Below are 26,076 nucleotides of genomic sequence, written 5' to 3'. Positions count from 1 at the left end.
ATAGTTGTATTATGTTCTTTGTTGTGGGACCTTCTAGTTGTGGCATGTGGGATGCTGCCTCAGCATGGTTTGATGAGCAGTGCCATGTCCGCGCCCAGGATTCGAACCAACGAAACACTGGGCCACCTGCAGCCGAGCGCGTGAACTTAACCACTCAGACACGGGGCCAGCCCCAAACAACCAGCATTTTTAAAGAAAGTATTAATTGATGGCTCTCCCTTCATAATACATCCAAACTTCAGTTCCTTCTCTCTGGCTCCACTGCTCCCACCCTGTTGGGAATCGCCCTCAGCTCTTGCAGGCTGTTCTAGAGCAGCCAGCGTGAACCTGGTCAGGTAAGTGCGCTGATGTCATCTGTGCTCGGAACCCTGCAGCAGGTGATCTGGGCGCCGCAGCCAGCGTCCTCATCAGGCCCTTGTGTTAGGTCCCTAGTCCATTTTCTGACCTCCTTTCTACTACTCTTCTTCCTCCGCTGATTCCCAATTGGCTGTTCCTCGAATGTCTCGAGTATGCTCCTGCCTGGGGAAGATGGCTCCTCTCTGCTTGGAGCACTCACCTCAGCCGACCGCGTAGCTCACGCCCTTTCCTCCCTCCAGGCTGCTCGGAGCTCACCTTCTCACAGGCAGGCTGCCACCCTCCTTGTACCGCCCTGCCTCCCCCGCCGCCCCCCACACTCCCAGTCTCCCTGACCTACTTTTGTTTTTTCTTTAGCACTTCTTACCTCACAGATTCCAGATAACTCCACAAGTTCGAGATAACTTGTGTGTTTATTTGCTTGCCCAACTGGAAAATAAGCTTGAGAGCAGGGGTTGAGATCTGTTTTATTTCTTGATATTTCCTAAGTGCTGGGAACAGTCCTGACACACAGTAGGTGCTCAGTGAATCATGATTGCTTCAACTGAAGGAAGGAAGGTGTGGAATTTCCACCAATGATTCCCGTTCATCTCCTAAGAAATACATACATTGTGCTGTAATTCAAACATAGGTGGGAATATTTTTAGGTGACTAAGGAGTTCTATACAGAAAGAAAAATTAGAAGAAGTGAGATTTTATGTTCTTCAGTAAATAAACATCTAGTCGTATTGATGAAATCATTTTTAACCAGGTTAAGTTGGCTATTCACTTGCAAGTTTCTCTTTCAAGTTTAAATTAACTTTTTTCCCTTTCTCTTTTTTTTTCTTGTGACATCTTTTGTCTGGTTTTAGTATCAGAGTAATTAATACTGGCTTCATAAAAGGAGTTTGGAAGTATTCCTTCCTTTTCTATTTTTTGGAAGAGTTGGAGAAGGATTGGTATTAATTCTTTAAATGTTTGGTAGAATTTACCAGTGAAGCCATCTGGCCCTGGATTTTTGTTTGTTGGGAGGTTTTTGATTACTGGTTCACTCTCTTTAATAATAAATCTGTTCCCATTTTCTATTTCTTCATGATTCAGTCTTGGTAGGTTGTATGTTTCTAAGAATTTATCCATTTCTTCTAGCTTGTCAGATGTGTTGGCATATAGTAGTGTCTTATGATCTTTTGTATTTCTGTGGTATCAATTCTAACATCTCTTTCATTTCTGTTTTTATTTATTTGAGTCCTCTCTCTTCTTATGAGTCGAGGTAAACTTTTCTATACAATTTGAATTTAGTCCATACTCAGGACTTGGCTTAATTTAAATTACAAGGGAACATGTGTCTTGTTTCAATTTTAGGGGAAAATGTGTTACCCAGCTTTGAACTGGCAAGATCTGTTTAGGGTAGGTTTTCTCAGCCTGCTCACTGTTGGCATTTGGGGCCAGATAGCTCTTTGTTGTGGGAGAATATCCTGCATGTTATAGGATGACTTAACAGCATCCCCGGCCTCTGCTCACTGGACGCTGTAATATCCCCCTCTTCCCCAATTTTGAGACCCAGAGTGTCTCCAGACATTGCCAGATGTCGCCTGGGGGGCAAAATTGCCCCGGTTGAGACCAGTGATTTAGGGTATACATAAAAGCAGTCTTAAAGGCTCAAGTTTCAGTTTATAATGATTTTAATTTATATTGCATTTTGGTAAAAATAGTACCATATATGGGTGGTTGATTTTCCTGTAGGTAGAAATGTACAGTATTTTCCCAAGTATCACCCATGCCCAGGGAGACAGCTAATTGTTAGCAGTTTTTAATAGCAAGACATTCATGAAAGTAGTGGGACAGTGATCTGAAAAGGAAGTAAAACCCACAAAAGGAAGTCTGAGGCTTTTTTTTTTTCCTATCTCCCTCTAAGCTAGAAACGATCACTTAATATAACTCTAATGTTCTTAAAGGAACGGGTCTGAATTTTCTCATCTATTTTAGTCATTCAGAGAATTAAAATGCATTTCAATCCAATTCCATTTTCTTTTGGAGTAGATAATGGTTTCCACTTACTTTGTGTAAGGTTTTTCTTATTTTCTCTTAGACAGCCATGTCATAGGTTTTGGGTATATATTTCAATAAATTTGTTTATGGCTTTCTGTGCTTCTCAGAAGATATCTGACAGCTTAATAATAACATTATGCAGTCTGAGAGGCCCCATAAAGATTGATTATGTGTCTCACCTTTATTAGTGCTAAGACGTTTGACAGCAGACCCCATTTTCCGGCACTTTTTACCTGCGGCAGCAATAGCACCATTGGTTTACACACAGGACGTGCTCAGCAAGTGTTTGAGTAGTTATTAATGCCCCTGTAGCTGGCCTGACCTGCCACGTTTTGTGAGTGAAGATTGAGACATCCCAAAATATTAAAGGGGAATGACAGGCACCCAAGCTTCCTGGGCATAGTTTTTCCCATCATAAGACAGAATGAACCACTGGGAAGCAGGGCATGGAGGGCCTCTAACTCCCCGCTCCACTGCACTCTAGACATAAAAATAGAGGAACCCTTGTGTTGCCCCCGAGCCAGAGTGTTGTAATGACTATTCAGAGTCAACCTTCAAATGTGGCCTTGTAGGGGAACTGCTGATTGGTTTGATTTTTCCGTGTGACTGAGCCATGCACTGCAGACTTGTTATTAGTTTCATGAGCAGTGTTTCTAGTTCCATCTCACTGGTATGTTGTGCAGCTGCTGACAGAGCAGAGGCCTGCCAGGCTGCCACCGTTCCCGTCTTTAACCTTCACTTCATTTTATGCCGATCAAAATATGATTTTATTCAATTAATTTTTTTCACTTTTTGGTTGGAATCTATCCCACAATCTAAAATCCCGTAGTGTTTGATAGGTAACCAATATGGTGCTAGTTGTATTCACTTCTTAAAAGAGCAGTTCATAAACTGTCCATTAAAAGGACAATTTAGGGGGCCGGCCCCGTGGCCGAGTGGTTAAGTTCACGCGCTCTGCTTCGGTGGCTCAGGGTTTTGCGGGTTTGGATCCTGGGCCCGGACATGGCACCGCTCATCAGGCCACGTTGAGGCGGCATCCCACACGCCACAACTAGAAAGACCCACAGCTAAAAGTATACAACTATCTATTGGGGGGGATTTGGGGAGAAAAAGCAGGGGAAAAAAAAAAAGAGACTGGCAGGTGGTTAGCTCAGGTGCCAATCTTTAAAAAAAAAAAAGGATATTTTGTTGATATCATGCAATATGATGTGTTAAATTCTTTTCCGTAGGGAACAATGAATGGAGGATTTCTGTGTGGTGCAGGGAAGCTCTTTGTGTTCTCTGGTGTTTGTCTACTAAATGTATGAGTCCTGTCTGTGTCTTCTAGGGATGCAGGTCACAAATGTCCAGTCGACAATGAAATACTGCTGGAAAATCAACTATTTCCTGACAATTTTGCAAAACGAGAGATTCTTTCTCTGATGGTGAAATGTCCAAATGGAGGTTGTTTGCACAAGATGGAACTGAGGCATCTTGAGGTATCAAAATTATTTTCTAGCCGTTAGCGTATATGCAATGCAGCTCCTGAGAATAGGGACTTTGCTGTGCCCTCTCTGTTTTGCCAGTGCCTGGAATGTTATAATTGATTAATAAGTTCTTGCTGAGTTAACACCAACCCTTTCATTACTGAATATAAATATACAATAATCCCCCCTTGTCTGTGGTTTCACATTCCATGGTTTCAGTTACCTGTGGTCAACCTCGATGCAAAAATATTAAATGGAAAATTCCAGAAATAATTCCTAAGTTTTAAATTGTGCATTGTTCTCAGTAGCCTGATGAAATCTTGTACCATCCTGCTTCGTCCCTCACGAGACGTGAATCATTGCTTTGTCCAATGTGTCCACACTGTATGTGCTACCCGCCCGTTAGTCATTTAGTAGCCATCTGGGTTAGCAGATGGACAGTCTCAGTGTCGCAGTGTGCGTGTTCAGGTAACCCTTATTTTATTTAGTAATGGCCCCAAAGTGCGAGAGTACTCATTCTGGCAATTCAGATATGCCAAAGAGAAGCTGTAAAGTCCTTCCTTAAAGTGAAGATGTGCAAGTTCTTGACTTAATAAGAAAAGAAAACAAATCCTGTGCTGAGGTTGCTAAGATCTACAGTAACTTTTGTAGTATATTGTTTTAATTGTTCTGTTTTATTATTAGTTATTGTTGTTAATCTCTTACTGTGCCTGATTTATAGAGTAAACTCTATCATAGGTCTGTATGCATAGGAAAAAACATAGTGTATATACGGCGTGTACTGTCTGCAGTTTCAGGCATCCACTGTGGGCCTACTGTAAGTAGAAACCAGAAATTTCTCTCTCTTTTTTTTTTTTGGAGGAAGATTAGCCTTGAGCTAACATCTGACACCAATCCTCCTCTTTTTGTTCAGAAAGACTGGCCCTGAGCTAACATGCATGCCCATCTTCCTCTACTTTATATATGGGATGTGTACCACAGCATGGCTTGCCAAATCGGTGCCATGTCCGCACCCAGGATCAGAACCTGCGAACCCTGGGCCACCAAAGCGGAACATGTGCAGTTAACCACTGCGCCACCAGGCCAGCCCTCAGAAATTTCTTATTTCATCTGCTCTTGCTTTGCCCCAGTGATAATAAAAAAGAAGTCAGTATTCTTCTGCGAGTTTTTTGGGTGAACATTATCTGCAGTAAAACTGAAGAGCATTTTAAATACAACTGTCGCATTTTAAACCCATAGCATAATTCTTTCATTTTGAAATAAGCAACAAACCCCACGTAGCCATCGTCTTAGTAATCTCATCATACTTTTTCTCTGTTTTTCTAAATTGTGCATTTTATTACGCATTAAATGGAGTTGTCCTATAGCTTGAGATTAACTGAAGCAATCAGATAAAATAATTAGCTTTTAAATTAAATCAATTCTTAGTGTGGTGGTTTGATGAGAAATTAACTCTGTTTATTTTCTATTTTAAATTAAGTATCTAAAACATATTTGCAACTTACCACCTTTACTTAGCTCCTTTTGAAAGAGTGGCCTTTTTAACAGTACAAAATTGATAGTCAGAAAATCTAACTTCTTTCCAACTCTCTTCCCTAATTGGATACATGAACTTGAGAATTCACATTCTTTCTATAAACTTGCAGTTCTCAGCCATTATTTGAAAAAATTCATTAAGGCCTTCATATTGTGCTTCAGTGGTATGTACTAGACAAAGTAGGTTAGGTAGCCAGTTTCATAAAGAGAGGAGTATATTCTTAGAAGAGATAATATTTAGGATAGTTCTTAAGGATTGGAAAATACTCATTGATTATTTTTTCCTTATTATAGGATCATCAAGCACATTGTGAATTTGCTCTTATGAATTGTCCCCAGTGCCAGCATCCCTTCCAAAAATGCCAACTTAATATTCACATGCTCAAGGAGTGTCCAAGGAGACAGGTTTCTTGTGTAAACTGTGCTGTATCGATGGCATTTGAAGATAAAGAGGCATGTACTAACTTGGATTTGTTAATTCCAGTACTAAAAATGTTTTTATTGTATATTTGAGGGGTTAGCAGCAGATGAGAATGGTACTCCGATGCTTAGTCTATATTATCAGTTGTGGGGAGATTTTTAAGAAAGAAAGTTCAATAAATCATTTTAGTAAATAACTGTAGGGTTTCTATTTGCATGTCTTTCTTAGAAAACATTGTTTATAGTACTTACCACTCTAGTAGATCTGCAAGTAACAAAAGCTTCCGGGAAAGACATATGCTGGTTTGCTTTCCTGTGTGATGTTTTAGTGACCAGTCTTGGAGGAGAGAGAAACAGGTAGAATGACTACTGTATGAGGCTTGTACTTTTCCCTTTGAAACAGAGAATGGGTTGGTAAAACGTTTATGGAGAATAAATTAAAACCCACAAAGTGTGTTCCTTTGGTGGTAATTCATGGAGCTATACACATATAATGAATTCACTTTTCTGTACCTATATTATACTTCAACTGAAACGTTTATCTTTAAAAAGAAACTTGATGGAACCTGACAGCATCATGTTGATAGAAAAGTTTTTCCATTCGGAATCTGAGCTGTAGAGAGGCTAAGTAATTTTATATTAATATTGTCAACGGCGAAGGTAGCACTGAGATCCTTGTCCTGGATCCCCGTCCTATATCCTCTTTACTAAAATAACCTCCGTGTAATTTATGTTCTTTTATAGCTGTTAAGATACTTCCTTAAACTTTGTTTCTTATAAATTCACCTTGATAATTTTCCCTACCTTCTTATGAGATTGAGCATATTATACTCATTAAGTTCATGAAATATTAAAAAAAAAGTCAACTAACTTGCTAAAATGGAGAAAATTCTGAGGCATAATTAGAGCAAATTGATGTCTTCCTAAACCTGAGTAAATTAAATGGACTTAACCTGGAAGGTTTGTTATTTCTTAAATTCGTTGTGTTCTAGAAAACGAGGCTCACCCTTCCAGGGCCTCAGAGGACCTGAGCACCAAGCCTCCTGCCCTAAGATTCTTCCCTTCTTTAACCCTCCCGATGGGAGTGCTAATTGAATCATCATGGTGCTGCTGCGAATGGTTGGAAGAGCCTTTGGAGAAGAATAGTATTGGCAGATGATGTCCAAACCAGCCACAGATGCTCTGCCTCAGGTTAAAAGAAGGGATTTAAAAGATTCTCTTTTGAATCTTTTACAACCATATTCATTTAAAGAGCTGGAAGAAGAGATGAATCACATTATTACACTGGCAACCGGAGAGGAAATAACCTTCATATAGTATTCTCACATTTTTGTTTTACGCACATCAATGTCCTTAATTTGTTCATAGTGAGAAAAATATGTTTTATAAAAATAGGTTGTTTTTACTTTTTCAGATTTTCTCATGCTTTCCTTATGTTTCTCTAATAAAATTTAGATCCATGACCAGAACTGTCCTTTGGCAAATGTCATCTGTGAATATTGCAATACCATGCTCATCAGAGAACAGGTATAAAGGATTTCCTTTCATAAATTAATATTTCCATAAATTAAAGAAGTGAGTTAAGTTTTTAGTTGAACATTTAGATCAGTAAGGCAAAATGAATGCAGGTTGAAGAAGTATTAGAACTCGGTGAAAATTTTTCATATAAATTAAAATAATGAATACTTTCAGAAAGAAAAAAATCCTCAGCTCTCTCTGAGTACCTAAAATTTGTAAGTCATTAACATAATATTCATGTTTATGTATATTCATAAAAGTTCCGCATGAAACCAGGTAATTTTAAGATAAAAGTAATCAAAAATCCACATTGAAAGAAAAAAGAAAAACTTGAAGAAATAGGTATTTACACACTGTGAAATAAGGTTGTTGGGTATCCAGAGAGCAGCTGAGAGAGAGAGAACGATGAGATCGAAGGACAGCAAGTCTGTTGGGCGGCAGAACGTTCTTTGCAGCCGTGGCCCCTGGGACGCATGGAAGATTGTGCCATTTCGGGGACTATAGCCCCTCTCTGCACTTGTCCTCAGACCACTGGTGGGGCACTATCAGAAGTAGTAGTTATAATAGAAAACTTACATTTTTATTATTAATAGACAAAGGAAAATTCCATCTGATTGCTATCTCCTGACATTTGGGGAGTTTACCCACAAAATCTGAATATTAGTCACTAAATATTTATACACCCATGAAATCTGCAAACCCAGAGATCATAATTGATTACCTTACTGAGTAGAAGCCAGCAAAACCTGTCACTCGACTAAACTTTTCCATTTGTCTGTTAACAGAGTCCTTTAGTTTTTTCCAATAAAGCCTTAATTTGAAGGTGTTAAACTTCTTTTTGCATATGAAGTCTCACCTCCCTGGTTTTCCTTTTTGCTCTGTTTTAATATTTAAAGGAAACCATGCAGCACATCTAAAACCTAGCAAAAATCAAACTTAATGTGGGAAAAAACCCTAGGTTAAGAGTCAGAAGGCCTAGATTTGGACATCTGGATGTGCCACTAACTTGCCCAGTGATCTCTGGCAAGAAAGTTGACATTCTAGATCAGGGATCAGCAAAGCTGCCTGCCAGCCAAAGCTGGCCTGTCTTTGTAAAGAAGGGTTACTGGAACACAGCCATGCCCATGTGTCTGTGTGTTACATATGCTGGTTGTGTACCACAGTGGTTGAGTTAGTACTTGGGACAGAGACCGTGGGGCCTACAAAGCTAAAAATATTTGCTCTCTGACCCTTTACATAAAATTTTGCTCACCAGTGTTCTGGAGTATGTGAAATGAAGGGTTGAATTAAATGGTCTCCATTGTTGTTTCTGCTTAAAATATCTATAACTATAAGCAAATTAAATTTCTGAAGGGAATTTGGTACCACTTGCAAAGAATACAATTCTGTGTAATGGACCTCGCCTTAAAGAATGTGCTTTCGAGTCCCCAGATCAAAGGCTGAGACTTTCTTTAGAACTTTTAATTATGTGCTTAAAATGCCTTCTAACATCTGAGCCAAAACATTATAACCAGAACATGCCCATGTTAACAAAAAGTAAGACGATTTATGAAAGGCGGTCGTGAGGGGAGTACTGAATGCAGGTAGTGGCTTTCATGCACGCAGTGGACGGGTGCCTGTTAAATGGCTTGAACCCCTGGGACTGTCTTGGTCAGTTTGCAGTTGTGGTTGACATCATAAGGTGCTTTTTCTTTAAAGTGCCAGTAGAGGGTGCCAGTTCCCAGCAACAGGAACAAATTTATTTTCTTGAAGTGAATCCTGAGTGATTTGGGGGATGGTATGCGATGTTGACATTTCCTTTCTCTCTGACTCGTGCAAATAAATATTACTTTAATCCTTGTGAGCTTCACGCTTTCTGTTGCATCTACTCACATCTGCCGTTCTGACACAAAAGCAGGCGTAGACGATGCGTGGTTTTGTTTAGATCAATGTAAATCTTCATTTCAAGTGTAATGTCATCAAACTAGAATATACGCAAGGAGAAACATTTTTCAACTTTTGTTTTGGTTTTCAGATGCCTAATCATTATGATCTAGACTGTCCTACAGCCCCAATTCCATGCACGTTCAATACTTTTGGTTGCCATGAAAAGGTAAGGGTTTTTTTTTCTTTTAATTCTTCAATATAGATCAAGAAGATTCAGTCAGCCAGTCTAGTGGAGAACACCGGTGGGCCTAGAGACGGCTGACAGGTGTCATATATGTGGTCGTAAGCACTGAAGGGAAATTGGGATTCGGAATATGGATTTGGGAAGTAGTTCGTGATGGTGATGGCAGGTGCAGCTGAGGTCATGTAGAGCAAGTATGCACCAGGAAAGGAGCCAGGAACAGCCGTCCAGGGACTGTGAAGCAGGCAAGGAGAAGGATTGTTCTGGTCTCCAAAATTAGTTTCAACACTAGTGATCAGTTGTGTGAAATGTCAGAAGTGGATCACTATTTATGATAAGTCGTCCTTTCTAGAGAGTGCAGGTACACTTTTACTTTTCCATTGGGCTTTTTTTTTTTTTTTTTTTGGTGAGGAAGACTGTCGCTGAGCTAACGTCTGTGCCAGGCTTCCCCTATTTTGTATGTGGGACGCCACCACAGCATGACTTGGTGAGCAGTGTGTAGGTCCATGCCCAGGCTCCAAACCCAGGAACCCGGGCCACCAAAGTGGAGCATGCGAACCCAACCACCATGCCACCAGGCTGGCCCCTTCCGTTATGCTTTTTAAATCTCACTTCTTTTAGAATAAGCATGCCTTTAATAATTTTGAAAATAAAATGAGCAAATAGTATATAGTATGATTTACATTTTGTGGGGAAATTCTCTGTGGTTTGTATGCATAGAGGAAAAAGACTTGAAGGAAATGCATCAAAATGTTCATGGTAGTTAGGTGAGATAACAGGTAACATTTTCTTTTTTCTGTTTTTTCTTTTAAAGATTTTATTTATTTCCTTTTCCTCCCCAAAGCCCCCTGGTACATAGTTGTATATTCTTAGTTGTGGGTCCTTCTAGTTGTGGCAGGTGGGACGCCACGTCAGCGTGGTTGGATGAGCAGTGCCACGTCCATGCCCAGGATCCGAACCAATGAAACACTGGGCTGCCTGCATCGGAGCGCGTGAACTTAACCACTCAGCTACGAGGCTGGCCCCACATTTTCTTTTTGATCATCTATATTTTCTGTTTTTCTGTAATATACGTGAATTACCCTTACAATAAAAATTGTTGTATCATGAATATTTTTTTTCATGTAACAATGAGAATGTTCCCAATGACCTTAAAAGTATAAAACAGGAGAGGTTTCATTTACAGCAGATTTGTAAAGGAGGAGTTGGGAAGTGCACGTGGCCTACTTTTGGTTATAAATGGAAAAGGGAGAAAACAGTGTTAGCTAGAGGGAGACCCAGATGAATAGAGAGGTTTGCTTTTTTTTTTTTTTTTAAAGAGAAAGACTTTAATAATTATATTCTAGGGGGCAGAGTTGGGGGAGAGAATGTTTGAGGAGAAAGGAGGAAGGGGATAGTGGAGCAGAATGGCCGAGGTGCTGAGGAGCATGGGTGCCAGGCAGGGCTGGTGAGGCGCTAATCTCGGATAGGAGGAGGGTCGTGTCCGAGGCAGAAGGGGGGCTGGGCTAGATCCTGCTGCTCTCCTCGGTGGGAGGGACCCGTGTCTGAGGGCAGGTGGAGAGACTTCAGCAGGCAGCCTCCATTTTTCTGTGCATGGAGGGGCAAGATCGTCTCACTGGGCTGGGAGTCTGATGAAGACAAAGAAGGTTGTAGGGGACTGAGGGAAGTGGTGACATTACTTCAAGACCTTTTAGGTGGTTTGGCTAGATCCCTTCCTCCGCCTCACAGTGCCTATTCCCGACGTAAGGCTTGTTCGTGGTTTTTTAGATGCAGAGGAATCACTTGGCACGCCACCTGCAAGAGAACACCCAGTCGCACATGAGAATGTTGGCCCAGGCTGTCCAGAGTTTAAGCCTTGCCCTAGCTCCCGTACCTCAGCGGGACATGCTCCCATATGATTCTGCCCCTCTGTCCCGGGTGTCCTCTGGGTGTTACCCAGAGGTCCGGAATTTCCAAGAAACCATTCAGCAGTTAGAGGGTCGCCTTGTAAGACAAGACCATCAAATCCGGGAGCTGACAGCGAAAATGGAAACTCAGAGCATATATGTAAGTGAGCTCAAACGAACTATTCGAACCCTTGAGGACAAAGTTGCTGAAATAGAAGCACAGCAATGCAATGGCATTTATATCTGGAAGATTGGCAACTTTGGGATGCACTTAAAATCTCAAGAAGAGGAGAAGCCTGTTGTCATTCATAGCCCTGGATTCTACACAGGCAAACCTGGATACAAACTGTGCATGCGCCTGCACCTCCAGTTACCCACCGCTCAGCGCTGTGCAAACTATATATCCCTCTTTGTCCACACGATGCAAGGAGAGTATGACAGCCACCTCCCTTGGCCCTTCCAGGGTACAATACGCCTTACGATTCTTGATCAGTCCGAAGCACCCATAAGGCAAAACCATGAAGAGATAATGGATGCCAAACCAGAGCTGCTTGCCTTCCAGAGACCCACAATCCCACGGAACCCAAAAGGTTTTGGCTATGTGACTTTCATGCATCTGGAAGCTCTAAGACAAAGAACCTTCATTAAGGATGATACTTTGTTAGTACGCTGTGAAGTCTCTACCCGCTTTGACATGGGCAGCCTTCGGAGGGAGGGTTTTCAGCCACGAAGCACTGATACTGGGGTATAGCATCCCCTCATTGGTTAAAAAAAAGAAGAAAAAATCCGTCTGAAGCAAGCAGGGCCTTTCCTTGCGCTCTTCTCAGTAATCATCTGCACACAGCAAAAGCAGTGGGAGAAATGCAATAGCGGCCAGTGAATGTGGTTAGAGAGGTTACTTACCACTGCTTCCTGTTACAAACATCGGAAGCAGCTTTTTCGTGGGAATCTACAAGCTTTTTCAAACTTGTTGCAAGTGAAGTGCCCGTGGCATATTGCAGCACTTGTTTGTCAGTTCATATACCTCTTCGTTGTACTTTCCTGGGCTTTTGCTCCAGTGTGTTTTATTGTCAGAAAAAATAGTAAAGGGCTGGAATAGTAAAACTCAGACATTTTAACAATAATGAATGTTCCTTAAAACTTCACCTTATTTTTCTAGTGCTACATGTAATATATTAAACTTGAGAATCACTACCACCCCGTTCAGGTTCCAGCAAGAAGACGTTACTCCAGAGTTGAGTTCTCATTTTATTTGACCTTCTGCAGGTTTCAGTGGAAAGTTTAAGTTCTCATTAACCCTGTTTTTCCCCCCAGAATCTTACTAAGGATATTCAGGGACTAGTTTAAACCCTAAATATAACCTTACTTATTTAGTGCGAACATGTTGTCTGTTGAATAATTCTTGTTTAAGTACTTCACTCTACCGTACTTACATGTTTCTTTGAGGCTGCAAAGTAGCAGCATCTTCAGAGTTCAGAATGCTGAGGACCAGGTGGGTACCAGCTGCCCAGTGTGATGCTGTAAATCTCTTTCTGTCTATTCAGTGCAGAGTGATTTCCACAGCTCTGCATATGTTCTCTGTTGCTTAGTGCTTGTAGGACAAGGAGATGCACACACATAATCACCATTAAAGTTAAAAATGACTCAACTGGTCGACCAATACAGCATCTCATTGGCGGTGACAGAGGCTATTTGAGCAAGACATTTTCAGCTCTCAAACACCCTCTGGTGTTTTAGTTCAGTTAAACAGAACAAAATTAATTTCCTAAAAGCAGAATTTCTTAATACTTGGGAGATTGTTGGTCATGCTTGAGAGGTCAAACGAAGGCTGGAAATCACGTGGTCACGTCAGTATTTGGCTTGAGTGGCTGTTTTAGTCCAACAGCTCAGACCCTAGGAGGATCGTGTGGAATGTATTGAAGTGGCCAAATGTTCCCCTAATAGGGAGATGATTTTTGTGCCATTATGTATTTGTTCAAGGCCTGCAGATAGTAAATATTATGGTGAAATCTAGTTCTCAGGGAGTCCCACAACTAGCATAGGCTCCTGTAAGGAATCTAAGAGGACCCGTGCACTATGCTGTTTACACGAGAGATTGTTGAAAGTTGTCTGGATGTGAGAGAGGGTCCTGTGTCTCCAGAGAGGCCGAGTCCGCCCTGTGACGAGCGCTCACCATAAGCCTGTATTTCAAGAGGAAGCCGAGAGACTTAGTCTATGGCGAAGAATGGTCTCCGTTCCATGCAGACCGAGCAAGTGTCACTTTGACCTTTCCCCTTACTTTGCTCTCTGCCCTCCGCCCCACCCCACCGCAGGTTTAGGCTCCTGCTCTGGTGGGTTTGTCAAGCGGAGCTCCTGTTGCCCCACGCCACAGTCATTCCCACCTGCTCGTCAGCAGTCTGTCCCTGGGCTCCTGGGCTCTCCAGCCAGCTCCTGAGGTTGCGGCAGCGCCCGCCTCGAGGTGGGGACCCCGCGCCGCTGCTCCTGTGATTGTTGCCGATGAATGAAGAATTGTCGCATCCCACTTGAAAGGCAAGTGGCAGTTATTCTTCTGTTGCACAGAAAAAGCCCGAAGGAGATGTAATAAACTGTTTTGATGACTTATTTTCTTCTTTGTGCTCTCTACGTGTTTTACATTTTCTACTGTAAACATGTACTTTCATCAGAGAAATTAAATGTTGCCGCAAAACACTTCAACCCCACCAAAAAAGGAAACGATATTCAGAAGCTTCCTGGTCAAACGTCTATTAAGAGCGTGGCTGTGCATTAGGGCGCTGAGGTGACTCATTTCCTGCCTTGCTTATGTTCTTTTTTCCCACTAACTCAGGAGTCTTAATCCAAACAAAAGCAGTGTTTCGCCCAACTTCAGCTTCTCCATCTGTGAAATAAGGAGGGGAGTAGATGCTTCTCAGGTCCACTCCAACCAGAAGATTCTATTTGAAAGTTTTAAGTTCTGACCAGCAGAACATTGAAAGTTGACGATACTTACAAAAAGATTTTGCCAGTAGCGAGTTGCTTTAACTTATGTTTTGCTGCCATCAGACTGTCCTTCAGCTTAGTGTCCATCAGCTGGGTCTCATCTTAATTTTAATAAGCAATTATTTTACCCCCAACATTTGTCGTTTTGTAATAAACCAGCTACTTATTTCACGCTGGTCATACATTGTGAACACAGAATAAAAGTAACAGTTAAACTGTCACTCCAAATGGAAACTTTCGTTAAGACTTCAACTCAGAGTCAAGTCCTACCTGGAAAGCTGGTTTGAAACATGCAAGTTTCACCCTGTTGGTCTACAAGTATTTGGGCCGTGTATTTATATTTTATTAACCTTTTAAGGTATTTATCTTTTGACATCATTCTTGGACATTGCTAACTTAAAAGTAAAATTTCCTCTTTTCCTGAAGATGTCCAACCCAGTGCTGGATGGACCTTGCTGCCAGTCACGCGTTTTGCTGTTGGAAAGCCAGTCTGAGTGTCGGTTTGTAGTTCGGTAGTTTTCTGCTCTCCTGCGGGCGCTGCAGCAGTGGCATTTTCGGGCTGTACTGCAGTATGATTCATCTTTTATTTTGGGGAATCAGAATAGAAAAAATGTGAAAAAGAATGAAAGGTGAGTTTTTCCCCCAATGATGGACTCATCTAGAGATGTTGGGTGATCTCTCGCAGTTCGTCTTGTGGCGGGCATAAAATTCTGAAATTATCCTCCGTTACTGTTTTTATACCCGTATGTCTTAGATGAACTCTGAGCGTGTTTATGATTACGCATGCAGTTAGAGTGCGTTCTCCTTAAAGAGGCGCCGTGGCCTGTCCTTCTTTTCTCCAGGGAGTCCCAAGTCTCTGCTGACCAGAAGACGTTTTTAATTATCAGAGAGGTTTTTCTTACGTGAGACCTTGAAGTACTTTATTCAGTTACTGCTGCTCTTTTCTTGGCTTGCCTCCCTTAAGTTCTACTCATTGTTTCTGTGAGATACTATTAGGTGTTTCTGTGATGCCAGTTCCCTGGAAGCTAAGCAGTGCAGCACTTTAAGGAAATGAAAATGCCACAGTAGTCATTTGTATTTTTCTTTTGAAATCAGTTTTTTTTAATTCCCACGTTCCCCTGATAAGCTGTAGTTGGTTCTGCAGTTGGCTGTTAATGCCTCTAGAATGGAGTTGGCAGTTCCGAATTCCCAGTATCCAGAAAGGCCATCTGATGACATCAGGTTAGATGGATCTCTGCAGGTCCTGACCTTCTCCTGCAGCCAAAGACAGATGCTTGCAAAGAGATGCCTAGTTCACTAAATGTCACCGAAGCCTTTAATGTTTTACAGCTTGTTCCTCCCCGAAAACTTGGGTTGTTATTATAAAATTGTAAAATATACTAAAGAGTAATTAGAGATGGGGACAACACCTTGTGGAATGAGGAGACAGATGCTCCTCCTCCTCTCAGTGCTTTCTCAGCAGCACACCAGCCCCGGGAAGGAGGGGCGGCCCCCCCTCAGCAGCACACCAGCCCTGGGAAGGAGGGGCAGCCCCTGCTCTCTCAAGGCCAGGGGCTCTGAATGCAGGGGTGGTCCCCTCCCGGAAGGAGTGCTGCTGCTCCCAGCCGCTCCTCCAGAGGGAGAGCCTCGAGAACGGGGCAGGGCATCCGTGTGCTGCTGACTGGTGGCGCTAACCCGGCGTCCTCCCAGGTGGATTTCAGGGTAAGAGCGGAAGTTCAGTGGGAAGAAGAGCATATGGATTCCCCTACCCGAGAAGGAAACGCTGTCAGTGGTTCTAGAAGCCCATCCTAGCAGTTCTCTTCCACTCAGCCCTCAGCAGAATGTAAACTGTGCACGACAGGGACACTGCCCACTGCCGAAACCTTGCCCTTAGCACAGTGCCTGGCACGCAGCACACACTCACATATCTCATAATGAGTGGAAGTACTAGTCAAAGCGGACCAATTTCAGGTATTTGTCACCTAAGTTTTAGGTGGTAAGGCATAGATGTTACTTTTTTTGCTTTTTTCCCCAACACTTTATTGTGAAATTTTTCAAACATGCAGAAGTGTTGACAGACTTGTACAGGGAACATGCGCCATCTAGAATCTGCAAATAACGTTTGGATACATTTGCCTTGTCGCTTAATGTCACTCTCCCTGAGACTTATCCACGTTTTGTTTCTCCTCGTAAATCTCACTGCTGAGGGAGTTGAACAGTTTTAATGAAGTTGTCTTAAACTCTTTGGGTAAACTTGGGACATTTGTATTGTAGCTGGAATTGTAGTCCTCACTTGAAGCTAGTTTTAAACTCGTAAATCTGTTATGCTGAATTTTAACCTTATTTATTTTGCCTAAAGGGATGTTTTTTATAATGGATTTGAAAGTCCTTGATCAATTGTGCAGAATATTCTAATGTTATTTTCACACTTGATAAATTATCCAAGGAAGTTCTCTGGTGAGAATGTAATTTGGGGCCCATTTTGCTTGTGCAGGGTTCCAGGATTATGTACCCATGGGCTAAAGAGGTTTTGTAATTTAACATAAGCCACTAAATTAGGAGCTGAGAGAATCAGGTTTTACTCCCAGCTGACCGTGGGCAAGCCAGTTCTTTTGTTGTGTCAGGTTATCTACCTGTACAGTGGGGGCCGGAATTTGAAATCTGGTGATCACTAAGTCATGGGTAACATTTGTTAATGCTCGGAGCTTTCAGGAAAGACACTTATGAATCTGGGGAGGCTCTTACAGTTCTATAACTATGACAAGCTGCGGAATGAAATCTCACTTTTGAGAAATTGGGGCATGTGCAGGGGTCAACGTGTCTTATCAAAAAGCTGCCGCTGCTTAGAACTTAGCATTGCCACGGAGCCTGTGCGCTCTTCCTGATCCACCTGGACTTGGAAATCCTGTGCTTTGTGAGAGCAAGTGAATGCAGACGGGAGGAGGGGCACTAACCAGAGACACACTTACAGTCAGAGTGCAGTGTAAAGCAGGGCTGGGGGAGGGAGCACTTAGAGGAATTATCCAGACTCACTGCGCTCGCCCTCCACTGCTCCCCCAGCACCTCGCACCACGAGGACAACAGGCCCTGCTCCCCCTGCAGCTCAGCCTCAGGCGGTCTCCCTCAGGTCAGTACAGCTGGACTGCAGGGCTGACGGAGGGAAGAGCAGGGTCTCCACGTAGTAGATGAGTGTGAACTGTTCTTTCTAAACCCTGGTTATGCATACGGGTTCCCATTCACCTCACAAAGGCACTGGGAGTGTTTAGTTCAGATGGCGCCTTTGTAGCAATTGCAAGGATGTGACTGAAACAGCATTCCTTGGATGGCCCCTTACTGCAGAGTAATTCAGAAGAACACAGATGCAGACTGACACGCCTGCTCCTCCCGTCTGTTGTTGATATTCTCTTATCAGCCTGTATATGGCACCAATATCTTTCCCAGAAAAGTACTCAGTTAAAACGAAATTCCATCAAAATATAAGTGATGTTCCAGGTGTTTTTAAATAAACTAGAGTGCTTTCATTTTTGCTTTATCTTTGCTCTGTTTTGGAGACGTGGTTTCTCACTGTATTTGGAGGGAAGAAGCGTCGCAGGTGCTAGTTTTCACTTGAAATAAACACAAAATCAGTATCTTGCCCCTACAGCAAATAGTAGCTGGGGATTCATCCTAGTCTTTGGTGTGGGCTGTGTTTCTGTCCTGCGGTCTCTAAGGTTGCATTTTACAAAACAAAATTAGGCCCAAACCAAATAGAAAGTGTGAAACCAGGTAGGTAACAGGTTGAACTTAGTCCCAACAGAGAAATGAGAAGCCTGGCGAGAGCCCCAGGGCTGTGACTGTCCCTGCCTCTCCCTAGTTCCAGACTCCCTGGGCAAGTTTCTGAGTGACAGCCACCTCTACTGCGAGGTGTCAAAAAGCATTTTAAGGAGCTTTCTATGGGTCAACCCGTCTCTTCTAAAGCAGACTCAGTTTCCCTAAGTGGAATATAAAAGCTGGTAAGAGCTAAATGCTTTACAAAACTCCACCTTAATTTTTAAATAAGTTCCAAAAATGAAATACTGTTATTAATCCCAGAATAAGCCATAGAATTTTTTTAAACATTCCACCTCTATTTTGGGTTAGCTTCTTGACACATCTTATTTCTAGTCCATTGTGAATGTCTGTTACACTGTTGTCACATGTTTAAAATTAACTTTTATATAGGGACAGGATTACTTTATAAAGTGACAGTTGCAGCTTTGTCAGGAAATGATGCATAATCACGAAATTTTTGCTTGTTCTGGGTAGGGATTTGTACATTTTAATATAAAAGTGAGTCAGCGAGTTTGATCTTCACAGAATTTGTACTCCTGAAAGCTAAATAGTAAAACCACACTGAAAAGTAGATCCCAAAATCCTGAAAAATAAGCCTTCACCTCCTTACCCCACCTGCCCACTGGCTGCTCTATCCTGATTGGCAGAGGCTGGTTTAAGGAGCGCGAGTCTGAGGAGGGCGGCCACTGCGTCTTAGGCCCAGCTTCCTGTCCCCTGGCTGTTCATGTGACACGAGGAGCCCAGATAAAGTAGACAAAGCCCCGCCAGAAGTACCCAAAGTAACTGCTCATTCCCTTTGGAATAGGAGCCTGGAGGTAAAGTTTCTTTCAGACTTAATCTGATATTCCTTTGGAGCCATTGTGAAACAGGAAAAAGAAAGCAGGTTTTCTGAGTACAACCAAGCTAGTAGAGCTGAATTTGACTTCTGTTTTATGCATTTAGGGTCAGTGTTCTGCCATCTGTTTTTTTTTTTTTTTGCTCACTACCCACAGTAAATTACATAGATAGACAAAGCTAGTCGAATAAATAATATGCACACTGACTCAACTGAAATGGAAAGTGTATGCAACACTTGGTTTTACTCTCTCCAATGTGTTCTGATATTTTCTATTCTTTTTTTCAGTTTTAAAATGTAGCCCCAGAACACAAATGAGTTTATCAGAATGCAGCTTGTCTTAGTCAAGATCTGAGGATTTAAAATAGCCCAGAAAGCTAGAGGCCAAATTCATTCACACACACACACACACACACTCTGTTTCTCTCTCTCTCTCTGTCTCTCTCACTCTCTCTCTCTCTGTCTCTGTCTGTCTCTCTCTCTCTGTCTCTCTCTCTCTCTCTGTCTCTCTGTCTTTGTCTCTGGCTCGGTTTCTCTCATGGGCAAATGTCTGCAGGGGTTAGCTGCGGCCCCAGCCCTGCCCCGCCCCTGTTCCATGAGTCTGGGCCCCCTCCGTCCCACCCCTGCAGCCCAGCCTGTGGGGCTGCTGCTCCTGGCGCTCTCCCCTCAGCCTGAGGTCACCTCATTGTTTCATGGAGGAAAAGCCAGATCTCTTCTCTCTCCAGATGCCGTCCTCTCCTGCTCCACCGCTCCTAAATTCTTCTATCGACTGAAGCTTTAGGAAAACGAAATCCAGAAAGCTTTACAAACTCCTTTGTTGTTTTGTTTTGCTTTGTTTTTGCCATACACCCCGAGGCAGTGAGGTAGGGAGCTACCTGATCGAAGGTGGGAGGCGGGGGCGTGGGGGAGGAGGGGCGGATTTCTTAAAAATTCCATAGTTACTGCCAATGTTGTCTCCTTAATCAGACTGCAAGCTTTCAAGGAAAGAGCCAGCCCTGCCATATCCCAGATGGGAATCAGAGATAGCGACTATGAGCCTGGCATTGCTAAGGGATAATTTTCAAAAGAGAGTCAAATTAGGGCTCTTGTATAGATAGCAAATGAGCACGTTAAAGATTTTATGTAACTCTTAATGAGGGGACCACGCAGATGTTATAACAAAGACACACTTACAGACCAGGAATATTTAAATGGATGTCCAAATGGAGGCAAACCAGCTTCCTCCTCGGGAAGAAAGTCAAGGGAACCTCTCCCCACAAGGCAAAATTTGCATTTCTAGAAACAAGGCTTATTTGGCATTGCTCTCATCATCTACAGGGCAGGGCTGTAAAATAGCTTCCCTGGCGTCAGAATCTGATAACCCTGAAGGGTGTGCTGTAGGCAATGCATAGCGTTCTGTCAAAGCACAAAACTTCCCCCACACCCTGTACGAAGCCAATGCAGTGTGTGAGTTATCAGTAAGTCCTCCTGAGCTGCCCATCCTGCGCAGAAGGGACTACTCTGTCCCTGGGTGTGAGCGGACAGCTGCTTCTAGCGCCCACAAAGCTCCAGGCAGGAAGACAGGCGTGACTAGAGCAAGCTGCGTTAGGAGCCGTGTGGCAGCAGGGGGCAGCAAAGCTCCGTCCCGAGAGAGTGCAGCCATCAGCGGGAAGTTTGTAAATAGAGTCCCTAGACTTTTAAGGAGTCCGTAAATCCCCCTGAGATGGTTTGCAAAAAGTAGTACTTTATGCATTCTTCTGGGAAGACAGGCCTTAATTTTTTTGCTTTGTCTGATGAAAGCCATGAGGCACTTTCCCCAAATAAGGGAAATTCCACGTCCCAGTTGTCATATTCACACGGTTGCTAAATTAGCTTCAAATTGGAAACACTTGAGGAATTAAGTTGACCCATACAAAACCACAATTTTTGTAAGGCCAATAAAGAGTTGAGTATCAGCAATTTTTCAAGGTTCAACCTCAATATAGACAGATTCTTGGTGGCCCCACGCCCCCGCACCTGTTTTGATTCAGCCAATGGCTGGACGAACGTCTGCCGTCAGCTGCCACCTCCAAGCTGAAGTTGAGGGAAATGGACTCTTGGACTCCAGTCCATCCCAAGCCCTCGACGTTTAACCCCAGTCATCTCTGCCCACGCCGAACAGGGAGACCCAAGTCAGCACTAGGACCGTCACCACCACGCAGTCCACCGGGGGCTTTCTCCAGGTGTCTGGTCTGAGGATCACCAGCCTCAGAATCTCCTGGGGGTGCTTATTGAAATACATATTATATGGTCCCACGCTGAGCCCCCAGAATTAGACTTTCCAAGGGGTGGGCTGGGGAACCTGCCTTCTGAACAGGCTCCCCAGGTGACTCTTGTGCAACATAAAACGTAAGTCATTACTGGAGATGGGAGGGGAGAGTATAGTCGGAGACCTATCAGCTGAGTCCAAGTATAATAAAATGGTGAATCACGGCTCTTATTCAAATACAGAATGGACCTGTGTCAGAGGTTTTGTTTAAACTCATTAACTTACGTCAGAACCATTAGGTGGTAAAGCTGATCCCAAGCACATTTGAGGAAAAAGAGCGTATGTAATCCACCAGGAAGAGCACTTTCCAAACAAGAATGTTAGATAAGATTGCTAGGTTACAGAAGAAACTGCTTAGTGTCCTGCAGGCCAATAAAACCCCATAACCTTTAGGGCTCTTTCCTACCAGATAGAAAAACACAAATTAATGTCTTAACTTCACAGGACCTGGCTATAATCAAATGATGAATAGCAAAGTCAAACACAGACACATTCGGCGAGAAAATTAAATAACCCTTGGCTTCGCCTTGGGTGAACTCGTTAAATGATGCCTCTGTATGACTTTGGAAGGACAAGCAGCCCAACTTTTTGCCTTATTTCCAACTTTTAAATAATTCTTTTTTTACAGTGAGTGAAGATAGCAGAACATGAAATGTGTGGACTCCACACCTCTGGATGAGAAAATTCAGGCTGGAGCAGATATATTCAAAAACCATAACCAGTTAATTCCCAGGGAGGAGAAACCTGACTGACACACAGAGTTCGTGTAGAATGTCCTTGGGTTTACCTCAGACACCGGCTACAGTCACGTCCTCCTGCTTTTTAAATAAGTGACTTGCCATCTTTGTAGTTACTTGGCTTACAAACTAGTCATTCTCTAGTAATTTCTCTTAGAAGTTTATCCTAAAAGTTTGCTAAGGTTTTCAACTGTATTCTTTTGTCTTTAATCTAAAAATTTGGGCACTTTATTTAAGCATCAGAAACATCGTCTGATTTTTACAAAACAGTTGTTGACTGGGGGATTAAATATTGACCATCAAGAAACATGAACTGAAATAGAAAACTACACGTCCCAACCCAACCTCAGTGTTTCTTCATCACTTCTTTTGGCTTTAGCACCATAGTTTAGAAATGAATAGGGGCCGGCCTCGTGGCCGAGTGGTGGTTTGCTTGCTTCACTGCGGCGGCCCAGGGTTTCACTGGTTTGGATCCTGGGCGCGGACATGGCACCGCTCGTCAGGCCACGTTGAGGCAGCGTACCACGTGCCACAACTAGAAGGACCCATGACTAAAATGTACAACTATGTACTGGAGGATTTGGGGAGAAAAAGCAGAAAGAAAAAAAAAGAAAAGAGAAAAAAAGATTGGCAACAGTTGTTAGCTCAGGTGCCAATCTTTAAAAAGAAAAAAATGAATACCTGTGCTGTGAATAAACCTCTGGAGTTCAGCAACTTCACTTCAGTTCAGTTCCATTTTCTAATTTCAAGTAAAATTTAAATTTAGTAATGTTTGTAATCTTTCCGTGGTTATCTCTAAATGAGCTGAGAGATATTTCTTTTCTTCTTTGTACTTTTCTCTATTCCTTTTTTGTAAACCAAGAACGTCTTTTTTATTAAATTAATTTTTAAAAACTCACTTCATTGATCAAAGTTACCATTGTTAAAGTTATTGATAAATACAGCATCTATCATTTATTGGACCCATTGGCTCTTTAAGTCTTGAAAAAATAATTTGTTTTATTTTAAAATAACTTTATTGAGATATGTTTTACATATCATAAAATCCACCAATTTCAAGATATTTATATGCCAGTATTCATAGCAGTATTATTCACAATAGCCAAAAGGTAGAAATAACACAGATGTCCATCAATAGATGAATGGATAAACAAGATGTGGTCTGTACATACGATGGAATATTATTCAGCCTTAAAAAGGAAGGAAATTTTGACACAGGCTACAACATGGATGAACCCTGAAGACATTATTCTAAGTGAAATAAGCCAGTCGCAAAAGGACGAATATTGTATGATTCCACTTACGTGAGGTATGCAGAATAATCAAATTCATAGAAATAGAAAGTCGACTGGCGGCTTCCGGGGACTGGGGAGAGGTGGGCGTAATCGTCTGATGGGTACAGAGGTTTGGTCGGGGAAGATGAAAACATTCTAGAGATGGGTAGTGGTTATGGTTGCACAATAATGCGAATATACTTAATGCCACTGAACTATACACCTCAAAGTGATTACAACGGCAAATTTTATGTTATGTATATTTCACCACAATAAAAAAAAGGAAAAAAATGCCATTTCGGGTGTACAGTTCAATGACTTTTAGTAACTTAACCACGTGGTGTCACCATCATCATACAGCCGTTTCAGAGCATTTTCATCCCTGCAGTAAGATCCCTGATGCCCGTTGACAGTAAGCCCATTGCTGCCCCGCCCCAAGCAATCACTAATATCATCAGCCGCTATAAATTTGCTTTTGGACGTTTCATGTGAATGGACTCACACGACATGTGGTCCTTGTATCTGGCTGCTCCCCCCGAGAGTGACCTTCTGAAGTCCATCCACAAGAGCGAGCATGTCAGTGCTTCACTCCTCTTTTACTGGCGAATATGGCTTCACTGTGTGGATGGATCTTGTTTCATCTGTCTGTTCATGGAGCCCAGGGTGTTGATGGTGTTTCCAGTTTGGGGCTGGTACACATAGTGCTGCCATGAACAGTCGTGATTTTCCCTCCCAGAGACAGCCTAAGCTGTGCCACGTGTATGCATATGTGTGTGTGTATAGGTTTGTATATATTTATATACCCGTGTATATATATGTTTGTATGCATATATGTGTGTGTGTGTGTATGCGTGTGTATATTTTTTTCTCTAATCCTGCAAGGTAGGCATAATTAGCTGCATTTTGCAGAAGAAAAGAAAGGTTAAATAACCTTTGGGTCACCCAGCTAGGTTCTCTGGGCACAGAAAAGGGTCTGACCAACCGTGGTGGCAGCAGGGTGACAGAGTGGAAAGAATGAGGTTCAAACTGTGAATAGTGAGCGCCGGCTTCTCCGCAGAGTTCGCTCCCCACTGGTCCTCACCGGCTCCTGGTGGCAGGTTTTGGGGGCTGACCCTCCTGGAGACCATCACACTGATGGGGGGCTCACAGAGGGGATTTCCCTCGGGTGGAGAAACCAGGGGCTCTGAGGGGCCACCCAGCAAGCTCTTGCTTGTCTCAGTGACTGTAATTCTGCTTGGTAATTTAGATTACATTTTCCAAAGAGTGGAGGAAGTATTTACCACAGTGTTTAAAAGTGAGGCCTCAGGAGATGGACTACCTGGGTTCACGCGCTGGTGCTGCCACATATTATTAGCTCTGTGGCCTTGGACTACTTACCTACCCTCTCTGTGCCTCAGCTTCTTCATGTGTAAACTATGAATAACTCACTGGGTTGTTATGAGGTTTAAATGACATAATATAGAGAGAGCAAGGATCACACTGGCGCTTGGCCATAATAAGCCCTGAATAAGTATTAAATGTTGTTATTATACTTCTTTGCTACAGAATTATCCTTGGGGGTCCCAGAGCCTGGAAGACACACAGGGCCCTTCCATCATCCTGACTGTCCATCGCTGTGGCACATCATGCCCAAACCTTGGCTTCTTCTCTGCAGGCTCTCCCCTTTGCCCAGGGAGTAAGAGGAGGGGCGTTGATGACAATCCTCCTGAGAGAGAGGGCCTTTGGGAGCTCAAGGGCAGAGAGCACTCCAGCCTAGACTGCCCGCTTTAGGAAATGCTTCATTTTGGGTTTCCTTGGAGTCCCCCTGCCCCTCCCCCCACCACGACAGCCCCTTTATCCTCCACTCTCTCTCAGGGCTCCTCCAGCCCTTCTGCATGAGCCTGCTCCCTGTCCTCCCCTGGGGCATCGTTGCATTTCAGGTGGAGACCAGAGCTAGAGGCGGCTTGGGAGGGTTTATCCGGGGTTTTCTGCTCTGGTTCCCACCCACCTGCATATGCACAGATTCTGGCTGGAGCGGAAGCCTCTCCTCCCTGAGAACTGCTGCATCTCCCCTTCCACCACCAGAGGTGCTTAGCAGAAGCTAAGCCTGAAGCCCAGTGAGATGGCGCTCCCCAGCGGTGGCCGACTGACCAAATCGGGGACGGATACATGGTTCTTGCAGCAGGCCAGATTCTCGAGAATTTAGCCTGAAAGATTCAAAGTCAGACTGCAGTAGTCCATGAACTGGAAGCCTCTGTACCTTTGGGGGATCAAGTGTATAGAGCAGCAGAGAATTTACACAGAAGTGTTTGTGAGTGCGTGTCAGAGAGAGAGTCAGACGGACAGCCTCTCTCAGCTCTTGAAGGGTTTCCCATCTAGAGTTCCAGGAGTCCCCACAGAATGTCCTCTCCTTAGGTGAGAACGTACTCCTGTGCCTCAGTGGCCTTCTCCACCTGGTTGCAGCAAGCATGCTACGGGGCACATGGTGCTCAGAAAGCAGAGCAGCGATTAAAAGCTCTTTAGCAAGAAGTCAGACAGAACTCGGTTTGAATCTTGTCTCTGTCATTTTCTAGCTGTGTGACCTTAGACTAATTGCTCCATCTCTCTGAGCTTCAGTTTCCTCACCTAAAGGGGATGATCAAGTTTACTTCATAAAATTGCTCAGAGGATTACACAAAACAATGAATGTGAAATAGGGTGGTGCTTGGCATATAGGTGATGACCAGTAAATGATAATTTATGTATTATAATTCATACCTTCCTTTAAAATCAACGTTTTATCAGTATGAAATTTGCATGACTCTAAATTACCAACCCAAATTTCTTTTGCTGGTGTTTACATGATATATCTTTTTCCATCCTTTTATTTTCAATCTTCTGTGTC

General features: G+C 43.0%; 1 protein-coding gene and 1 long non-coding RNA gene across 11 annotated transcripts in view; one reads left to right on the top strand and one right to left on the bottom strand.

The window, feature by feature from the left end:
* The window catches only part of TRAF6 (TNF receptor associated factor 6), a 42,741-nt gene that overhangs the window by 6,488 nt on the left and 10,177 nt on the right, over positions 1-26,076 (top strand). For 4 of the 10 annotated variants that reach the window (XM_023653894.2, XM_023653893.2, XM_023653892.2 and 1 more), the window contains exons 3-7: positions 3,710-3,860; positions 5,679-5,837; positions 7,260-7,331; positions 9,337-9,414; positions 11,197-17,802. In XM_023653894.2, coding sequence (XP_023509662.1) covers positions 3,710-3,860; positions 5,679-5,837; positions 7,260-7,331; positions 9,337-9,414; positions 11,197-12,066 — 1,330 coding nt within the window. In that variant the 3' untranslated portion in view covers positions 12,067-17,802. Of the gene's footprint in view, positions 1-3,709; positions 3,861-5,678; positions 5,838-7,259; positions 7,332-9,336; positions 9,415-10,243; positions 10,541-11,196; positions 17,803-21,830; positions 22,986-26,076 lie in introns of those variants that run through there. The other 6 variants (XM_070229307.1, XM_070229306.1, XM_070229311.1 and 3 more) reach the window with 5 other exon arrangements.
* On the bottom strand, positions 10,729-12,886 carry LOC138916563 (uncharacterized). Its single transcript, XR_011423832.1, has 2 exons — positions 12,749-12,886; positions 10,729-11,223 (listed from the first exon to the last, which is right to left on the bottom strand). It is a non-coding gene; the product is annotated as an uncharacterized lncRNA (long non-coding RNA).

The sequence above is a fragment of the Equus caballus genome, chromosome 12 (genome assembly GCF_041296265.1).
Source record: "Equus caballus isolate H_3958 breed thoroughbred chromosome 12, TB-T2T, whole genome shotgun sequence".
NCBI lineage: Eukaryota > Metazoa > Chordata > Mammalia > Perissodactyla > Equidae > Equus > Equus caballus.
The sequence above is the reverse complement of the archived record's forward strand: the minus strand, read 5'-3'. Positions and strand labels throughout refer to the sequence as shown.